Raw genomic sequence first — 10,617 nt, 5'->3', positions numbered from 1 at the left:
TATATATATATATATATATATATATATATATATTTAAAGATTTTTATCTTTCGGGACTTTGTGGAATATTTACTTACTTTTGATTTCTACCCATCAAGACGCCGGAGCTTTTGCCTTTGCCAGTTCGATCACTGTCGAGATGATCAAGCCTGAGCCCGTCGGAGGAATAATACAACCCTTCTCAACTGGAAGTGGAACTCCACAAGTCTACCAGCATTCTCGTATAATAGTATCATAAGATACGTAATATCTTCATATTTCTATTTGTAACTGTAATCATCATTATTCATCTCATTTAATTAAATTTCATCTTTCTTTTTATATCGTTTTAAACAAATGGTTAATTGTTCTTCATTTTAAAGTAACTAGTAAATTCTGGGGCCTTTTTTCTGTACATCTTTATTTTATGCATAGTCGAGTAGCTCTTATCAATCTCCTTACCATCCATTTTCAGGGTTTTCCCCAAATCTTCACACCCAACTAACACAAAAATATATAGACCTAATATGTTACCACTCAAACACAATAGCAGTAAGTTCTTGCGATAAATAATTTATTTACCAAAACACGCTCTACAACACACAGTTTATTTTTCTTTAAATTTCATGATGTACAAAAGAGATTTGAATAAGAAAAATGTTAGCTGTATCGTAACGAATGTGACGATTTTCCTATAGTTGGTAAGGAGAGGGTTAACACTCATCCTAGACCCTGACAATAATACACGAGGGAAAAACATACCCATTCCGTTAAATCATTTCAATTGAGCTTTTATATAGCGCAATATCCACTAAATGTGCTCAAAGCGCTTTACAAGGGGTCCCTGGCCAACAACAACATTTAACATTTAGGACGGGACATGGCGTCTGTCAGGCGATATTACAATTTTTCGGACAAAGACAACGCTGTTAACGGCCAGGTACTCATTTTACACCTGAGTACGGTGAGAGAATGTGAGTAAAGAGCCTTCTCCAAGGACTCAACTATGCGCCAAGCGCAAAGCTCGAATCCAGGACCTTCCGATCAGAAAGCGAGTGTCATACCACAAGACCACATAGCCGCACATTTCACGGAGCGTATTGGAAACTCAACAAACCTTTGGGTCCTATTAAACCAGGGTCCCCCAATGCTCCTACCAATCCATCCTCTCCAGGGGCGCCTTTCCGACCAGCCAATCCTTGTACACCGTCTAGGCCTGGCATACCCCCTATGCCGGGATCCCCTTTCATACCTTTAGGGCCCTGTGATGAGACCAAAGTAAGGTTTCAAAGTTTCAAAAGTTTATTTTTAGGCAATTGCCAATATAACTCGTACAAGAATAATATAATATTTTCATCAACAAATCAAGTAAGTAAAATCAATAATAAAGCTAGGCAAACAATGATAATAATGTTAATAATAATAATGTTAATAATAATAATAATAATAATAATAATAATAATATAATAATAATAATAATAATAATAATATAATAAATAATATAATAATAATAATAGATAATAATAATATATAATAATAATAATAATAATAATAATAATAATAATAATAATAATAAAATAATATGATAATAATAATATATAATAATAATAATAATATAATATAATAATAATAAATAATAATATAATAATAATAATAAAAAAAAAAAAAAAAAAAAAATAATAATAATAATAATAATAATATAATAATAATAATAATAAATAATAGTGATAATAGTAATAATAATAATAATAATAATAATAATAATAATAATATTAATAATAATAGTGATAATTGTAATTATAATGGTGATAAATAATAATAATATAATAATAATAATAATAATAATAATAATAATAATAATAATATTAAAAATAATAGTGATAATTGTAATTATAATAGTGATAATAATAATAATAATAATAATAATAATAATAATAATAATAATAATAATAATAATAATAATAATAATAATATATAATATAATAATAGTGATAATTGTAATTATAATGGTGATAATAATAATGTAAAAGCATCAAACGATTTTAATTAATATTAATAGATTAGTTATTAAATAGGTTGAATTTTAAATTAATAATTCTTTTTAAAAAGTCGTTTGTACAACTCAAATAATGAGACCAAAGTAAGGAGAAACATGTAATCCACAGACTAAGTTCGGAGTTAAGTGGGGGGGGGGGGCAGGGCAAGCTTGGGCATTTATATAGCACAATATCCACTAAATGTACTCAACGTGCTTTTAGGCGAGTTTCAGCCAAAAGCAAGTGAGAAATGACGCCTGTAAGGTGATAACAATTGTTTTTAGAGAGGCTCAACACTCTTAACAACGGTCAGGTATTTATTTTAACACCTGAGTACGGTGAGAGAATGTGAGTAAAATAGTCTATTTCAAGGACTCAACTATTCGCCGCTCAGAGCGGGACTCGAACCAAAGATTTTCCTATCCAATGGCGAGTGTCATATCAGAAGACCACATAACCGCTTATAACGATTTTAATTCTTTTCCTCCCAATGAAACAAAGAACAAATGTTGCACACACGTCTCATATTTCTGGTTATAAATTTAATTTTCACAATCTAAACCGTACCAACATTATTCCGTTTTGAGGCTATGGGTTCCTTCGTCCATTCACCTATCTATCCATTCATTTATCCATCTATCCAAACAACCATCCACCCATCATCCATTCATCCATCTATTCATCTATCTATCATTCGGGCAATTATGCCATCCATCCATTCATCCATAATAAAACCATTCATATATCCATTCAACCTATTCATTCATCCATAAATCCACCTATCGATCCATCCATCCATCCATCCATCCATCCAACAACCATCAATTCATCCATCAATACATCCATTCTTCTATCTATCCATCCATCCATCTATCCATTATACATCCATCCATCTAGCCATCAAATTATCTACTATCTATCTATCTATCCATCCATTTATCCATTTAACCATCCATACATCTATCCATTCAGCCGTCCACCTATCCATCCATCCATCCATCCATCCATCGATCCAGTTATCCATTCAGCTATCCACCCATCCATAGATCCACATATCGATCCATCCATCCATCCATCCATCCAACAACCATCATTCATTCATCCATACATCTATCCATTCAGCCATCCACCTATCGATCCATCCATCGATCCACTCATCCATTCAGCTATCCACCCATCCATAGATCCACATATCGATCTATCCATCCATCCATTCATCCAACAACCACCAATTCATCCATCAATACATCCATCCATCTAGCCATCCAAGCATCTATCTATCTATCCATTCAGCCATCCATTTATCCATAATATAACCATCCATCTAGCCATCCAAGCATCCATCTATCTATCTATCTATCTATCTATCTATCTATCTATCTATCTATCTATCTATCTATCTCTCTATCTACCTACCCATCGATCTATCTATCTATCTATCTAACTACCCATCCATCTATCTATCCATTCAGCCATCCATTTATCCATAATTCATCCATCCATCTAGCCATCCAACCATCTATCTATCTATCTATCTATCTATCTATCTATCTATCTATATATATATATATATCTATCTATCTATCTACCCATCCATCTATCAATCTATCCATTCAGCCATCCACCTATCCATCCATCCATCGATCCAGTTATCCATTCAGCCATCCATCCATTTATCCATCTATCCATCCATCCATCCATCGATCCAGTTATCCATTCAGCCATCCATCCATATATCCATCCATCCATCCATCCATCAATTCATCAATCCATACCAGGAGTCCTGAACGTCCTGGTCCCCCTGGAATTCCATCTGGACCCATGAATCCAGGTAGTCCGTCATCTCCTCGTTCTCCATCAGATCCAGGGCTTCCTGGATTGCCCGCCATACCCTTCTCTCCATCACGGCCTAGAGGACGAATACGATGGAAAGGAGGTATAATTAGTCATATAAAATGAAACGGATGTATAAACATTAGGATAAGATGAAAAGAAAGTATGATTAATAAGATAATAATATGGAAATGAAGTATAATTATGATTGTTACGAGAAGATAGAAAAGAAGTATAATTATTAAGATAAGATGGAAAGAAGTATAATTATTAAGATAAGATGGAAAAGAAGTATAATTATTAAGATAAGATGGAAAAGAATTATATTTATTAAGATAAGATGGAAAGAAATATCATTATTAAGATAAGATGGAAAGAAGTATAATTATTAAGATAAGATGGAAAAGAAATATAATTATTAAGATAAGATGGAAAAAAGTATAATTATTAAGATAAGATGGAAAAGAAGTATAATTATTAATATAAGATGGAAAAGCATTATATTTATTAAGATAAGATGGAAAGAAATATAATTATTAAGATAAGATGGAAAAAAAGTATAATTATTAAGATAAGATGGAAAAGAAGTATAATTATTAATATAAGATGGAAAGAATTACAATTATTAAGATAAGATGGAAAAGAAGTATAATTATTAAGATAAGATGGAAAGAAGTATAATTATTAAGATAAGATGGAAAAGAAGTATAATCATGTCATCCTTGTCATTAAGATACGATGGAAAAGAAGTATAATTATTAAGTTAATGTGGAATGGAAGTACATAGGGTACCCTGAAGTGTCATGACGCGAATCTTGTCATTTCAAAACTATCATAGATACGAAATTGAAAAAAAAAGATATAAAAATAAGCTCAGTTTGTGTCCTTTCGGTTCATCATTTCAAATTTATGCAAAGGCACCGTTCCCATCCACATAGCGCCGCCAAGGATGCACCATTTATTGCATCACGTCGAAGAGGAATTTACGCAGCAAACTTCGACACCATCGAGTCATCTCCGACTGCTCCTCGTCATCTCTGCCAAAATTTGCTCCCTTGAAGTGTCTCTTAAGTCTTACGTATAGGAAAAAAGCACTTGGAACTCAATCAGAACTGTGAGGGGGAGTGTTCTACGACTTCAACTTACTCTTTCACTGTGATCATGCATTTGTGTGAGCATTCTCGGTATCCATCGGACATATACTTTCTGGAACCCAGGATTTCTCGAACGATATATCCAAATCTCCCCTATGAAATAGGATTCAATAGTCGTAGCGTCACTTCCTTTCTAATGACGCATGGTAACTTAGTAACACTGGCTCTAAACTATCGGAACAATGGCGGACGCCCTTATGAAATATTTCTCCGACGAGCATAAAAGTGTATCCAGAGGAGAAAAACATTATAAATATGATCTTGTTTTGACTTTTATACAATCTGATCACAAGACATATGAAATGTTCTAGCCAGCTTGATGAATAAAAAGTAATGATTTTCTTTGTTAAGAACCAAGATGGCCGCCGTTGCCGGGCGGTGTGACATCAGACTACTGAATCCAATTTCAATCCTTTGTAAAATGTATGTTTTATCCGGCGATTAGCTCGATTAAGTTCATAACTCTTTTTTTTTTTTTCTGTTGTTGATTTGCTGCGGTTGATGCACTTTGTGGACGGGCACTGCGAGTCTACTTATTAATGTTGGTAGAGTAAGTATCAGTTCCAGTAAAGAACTTAACCCATCTTTGAACTACATATTTTAATACGAACTCACGAGTCACAATAGGGAATGAGATTAGCGGAAGAGTAGCGTCCCTTGATTGGACGTCACCCATAGTCTGTAACGTCACCGGCGGAAAAGTTATTAGAGAGAGAACGTCATGTTGGTTGTGCGCAAAGAGCCTTTTCCAAGGCAACAACTATGCGCCGAGCGAGGCTCGAACCTAGGACCTTGCAATCCGAAATCGAGTGTCATACCATTAGGCCACATTACCGTCGTCAATGTCAGCGTTCAGTAGAAAAATGTAATTTTCAATGCGCCTCGTAACCAGTCAACCAACAGGAGGGGAACTAATTGCAGATCCCTGTAAAAGTCTCCCAGGTCTACAGGATCAACCAAGAAAATACTGGGTAGCTGCAAATAGACTACGGTCAAAACATACAAGAACAGCTGCCAACATGCAGAAATAGGGGCTCCAAGAATCCCCAACATGCCCAAAGTGCAACCAAGCACCACAAGATGCAAACCACCTCGTACTAGATTGCCCAGAGACAAAACTGGAACGGGGATTAGAAACCATCAACAAATGTGATGATGACTTTCGAACCTGGAGTGATACCTTGAACATAGAAGTGTAGCCAAACTATACTACTACTACTACTACTACTACTACTACTACTACTACTACTACTACTACTACTACTACTACTACTACTACTACTACCAGTCAACTCACCAATAAGACCATTCAAGCCAGGATCTCCAGGGAAGCCCTTCTCTCCAGAGGGACTGTTACCAGGGGCGCCCTTCATTCCGGGGAGCCCAGGGAACCCAGGAAAGCCATCTTCGCCTTTCATGCCCGGCAAACCCGGAAACCCGTCAAGCCCAGGAAATCCGTCGGGTCCTGGTATTCCGCGGGGCCCTAAAGAATTGAGGACAACAGAAGAATTGATAGTATATGAGGAGTTTCTGAATTGAGTTTAATTAATTGATACAAAAATAAATAAATAAGAATATTTAACCCTAACTTATACGATATAAGTTTAAAAAACAAAATAGATTTTTTAAAAATACTTTCAAAGCGAAGAGTGAGTTTTGTTTTGTAAACTTCATAATAATCAATTTATTATTATTATTATTATTATTATTATTATTATTATTATTATTATTATTATTATTATTATTATTATTATTATTATTATATTATTATTATTATTATTATATTATTATTATTATTATTATTATATTATTATTAGTGTTATTATCATTATTATTATTATTATATTATTATTATTATTATTATTATTATTATTATATTATTAGTAGTAGTAGTAGTAGTAGTAGTAGTAGTAGTAGTAGTAGTAGTAGTAGTAGTAGTAGTATATTAGTAGTATTAGTAGTAGTAGTAGTAGTAGTAGTAGTAGTAGCAGTAGTAGTAGTAGTAGTAGTAGTAGTAGTAGTAGTAGTAGTAGTAGTAGTAGTAGTAGTAGTAGTAGTAGTAGTAGTAGTAGTAGTAGTAGTAGTATTAGTAGTAGTATTGATTATAGCCAAAGTGTTATAGTAAATAACCAGAAAATGGAGGGTTTTCTTTTATTTTTTTTAACTTGAAAGAAACTATACCTTTTGTTTTTTATAAAACGTATAAATTAGACACGCATTGTCACAATAATATTATGAGCTCTAAATTCATTTTGTTAGCATTGAAAGTACACCGAGATAATTCTACTGTTTAAAGACACACGTCAAAAATGTTTCAATTCTTACCTCGTGGTCCTGGAGGACCCATTTGACCAGGTGGTCCGGGAAGTCCCTTGTCTCCAGCCATTCCACGAACTCCAGGGAAACCATCAATTCCTGCAGGCCCTTCTGGACCTCGATCTCCAGGGAGTCCGGGTAATCCGTCCAGACCTTCATCTCCGACCATTCCAGGCAGTCCTGGGATTCCGTTAATGCCGGGCAGGCCTTGGGTCCGAGGGGAACAAAATTTGAGAATCATTTTGAGTTTAAACTTGAGTTTTAATATAACGCATTATACACTAAATACACACTAAACTGGAGGCAGCAGAAATGTGGTTTCTTATATTGTGCGGCTATGTGGTCTAGTGGTATGACACTCGCTTTCGGATAGGAAGGTCCTGGGTTCGAGCCCCGCGCTCGGCGCATAGTTGAGTCCTTGGAAAAGGCTCTTTACTCACATTCTCTCACCGTACTCATGAGTAAAATGAGTACCTGGCCGTTAACAGCGTTGTCTTTGTCCGAAAAATTATAATATCGCCTAACAGACGTCATGTCCCGTCCTACATGTTAAATGTTGCTGTTGACCAGGGACCCCTTGTAAAGCGCTTTGAGCACGTTTGGTGGATATTGCGCTATATAAAAGCTCAATTTTTTTTTTTAAGAATCTCATGGACAGAGAAGAAAACTAATGAAGAAATATTAGAGCAAATTGAAACTAAAAGGTTATTAATTCGCACAATAAGAAAAAGACAAATGCAATTTTTTATGGCACCTAAATCGACATAGATGACAAAAGGTAAAAATAGTAAAGGTAGACCAAGAAAAACATATTTGAATAGTTTGAACAGCTGGGTGACAAAGAAAGAGAAGACTAATAATGTTTTTAAGGTTATCTGAACCGAGAGATGAATGGCGTACCATGATCACAGATGTCTGGCACAGACTTGGTACTTGAAGAAGAATATACACTAAATATGTTCAAATAGCGTGACAAGAATCACAAGCCGACAGCAACACTTAAAAAATAGAAGCCTGTTCATTTTTTTTCCAACAGAGACAACGCCTTTACTGACCAAGTACCCATTTTACACCTAAGTGTGGTGAGAGAATGTGAGTAAAGAGCCTTTTCCACAATCAAGTTTGGGCCACACAAAGTGGTATTCAACCGGGTGGACCTACTAGGCTAAAGGCGAGTGTCATTCCACGACACCACAAAGCCACATCGATGGATGGACAGCTAAGTGTGGTGAGAGAATGTGAGTAAAGATCCTTTTCCACAATTACGATTGTGCCACACAAAACGGCATTCAACCGTGGGACCTTAGAGGCCAAAGGCAGCAGCCTCTTATGGTTCTCACACTGCTATGTTATGACGATCGACCCTATCAGCAAAGTCCAGTCCGCATTCGTGCACCGTCGCGAACCCGCCGGGTAGCATCGTCACAACAGACTGTTCGACTAGATGCTCTGCCGTCTCGGGTTCTTGCACAGCGGGTACATATTTGACAGGTAGAAAGACCCCACCGATGTAACGCACTTGCCGTTAGGCAGCTCCTCGACCGAAGCCGATTCGCAGCCACCCAGTGTCTCCTCTTACTGGTATCAAAGCCTGGCAACTTCTCACCAAGCTAAGAGGAGTGTACGTCCCCGCCCCCACGAGGGCAAAGGCGAGTGTCATACCACTAGACCTCAAAGCCACATAGATGGATGGATATGAGTATGTATTTAGAGTGGGCAAAGTGACGATGTAGAATCTTTGCTTCCTATTATTCCAATAGGTACAGAGTCCGACTACCCTAGCTGTTCCAGTCTACCTTTGTAATTGACAATAAAGAATAATTTCCTCTTACATATGAAAATTGGAAATTCATTTATTATTTTTTTTAATTTATTTATTTATTTATTTACTTATTTATTTATTTATTTATTTATTTATTTATTTATTTATTTATTTATTTATTTATTTATTTATTTATTTATTTATTTATTTATTTATTTATTTATTCATTTATTTATTTATTTATTATATAGCTAGTTCATTATACGTACCTGGCATGCTCCCATTGCCTCACGACATCTCTATATTAATTCCCCCTCCAGTGAGCCATCGTTAATTCATACAGTGTATTTCGCCTATTAGGCATAATTGTTTTGTTGTTTATTTGTTTTGGTAATATCACTGATATTATGTTCAAGGAAGAGGGGAGGGGGAGGTGAAGAAGACGAAGAAGAAGAAGTAGTAGTAGTAGTAGTAGTAGTAGTAGTAGTAGTAGTAGTAGTAGTAGTAGTAGTAGTAGTAGTAGTAGTAGTAGTAGTAGTAGTAGTAGTAGTAGTAGTAGTGGAGGAGGAGGAAGAAGAAGAAGAAGAAGAAGAAGAAGAAGAAGAAGAAGAAGAAGAAGAAGAAGAAGAAGAAGAAGAAGAAGAAGAAGAAGAAGAAGAAGAAGAAAGAAGAAGAAGAAGAAGAAGAAGAAGAAGAAGAAGAAGAAGAAGAAGAAGAAGAAGAAGAAGAAGAAGAAGAAGAAGGAGAAGAAGATGGAGGAGGAGGAGCAGGAGGAGGAGGAAAGAAATAAAAAAGAGAGAGAGAGAAAGATAGTAAGAAAGATAAAGAGGATGGAGAGAAAGATAGAGATAGATAGATAGATATATAGATAGATAGATAGATAGATAGATAGATAGAGAGAAAGATAGATAGATAGATAGATAGAGAGAAAGATAGATAGATAGATAGATAGATAGATAGAGAGAAAGATAGAAAGAGAGAGAGAGAGAGAGAGAGAGAGAGAGAGAGAAAGAGAGAGAAGTTACAAATTAATTTCTCACCCTCGTCACCCTCAACTCCCTGTGCTCCTGGTACACCGTTTCTTCCAAACAAACCGTTGTCTCCCATAGCTCCTGGTTCTCCAATATCTCCTGGAATACCAGGGTCACCTATCTCTCCCTTTAACCCTGGGTACCCAGGTATTCCGTCCAGTCCGTTCTTTCCCTAAAAGATGATAATTTGATAATAAATTTGATAATAAAGATGATAATAAATTGATGATATGGAATATACAAATAATAAAATCATTAAAAATACTGGAGCTTTTTTTTATGGCGTAATACCCACTAAACGGACTCAAAGCGCTTTGCAAGGGGTCAACAGCAATACTTAACATTTAGGACGGAAGATGACGCCTATTATGCGATATTACAATTTTTTACGACAGAGACAACGCCGTTAACGGCCATGTACTCATTATACAGCTGAACAGGGTGAGAAAAAAATATAAGTAAAGAGCCTTTTCCAAGGACTCCTGTATGCGCCGCTAAGAGTGGGA

General features: G+C 35.4%; 1 protein-coding gene across 1 annotated transcript in view; it reads right to left on the bottom strand.

Annotated features, from left to right (window-relative positions):
- The window catches only part of LOC144981111 (uncharacterized), a 33,147-nt gene that overhangs the window by 18,191 nt on the left and 4,339 nt on the right, over positions 1-10,617 (bottom strand). The window contains exons 3-7 of the mRNA XM_078929252.1: positions 10,121-10,283; positions 7,328-7,525; positions 6,300-6,485; positions 3,791-3,924; positions 1,097-1,241 (exon numbers count right to left, since the gene is read on the bottom strand). Coding sequence (XP_078785378.1) covers positions 1,097-1,241; positions 3,791-3,924; positions 6,300-6,485; positions 7,328-7,525; positions 10,121-10,283 — 826 coding nt within the window. The remainder of the gene's footprint in view (positions 1-1,096; positions 1,242-3,790; positions 3,925-6,299; positions 6,486-7,327; positions 7,526-10,120; positions 10,284-10,617) is intronic.

Source organism: Berghia stephanieae, chromosome 10 (genome assembly GCF_034508935.2).
Source record: "Berghia stephanieae isolate SIO BIC M18660-M18661 chromosome 10, UCSD_Bste_1.3, whole genome shotgun sequence".
Classification (NCBI taxonomy): domain Eukaryota; kingdom Metazoa; phylum Mollusca; class Gastropoda; order Nudibranchia; family Aeolidiidae; genus Berghia; species Berghia stephanieae.
This window is presented reverse-complemented; position numbering and strand designations above follow the sequence as displayed.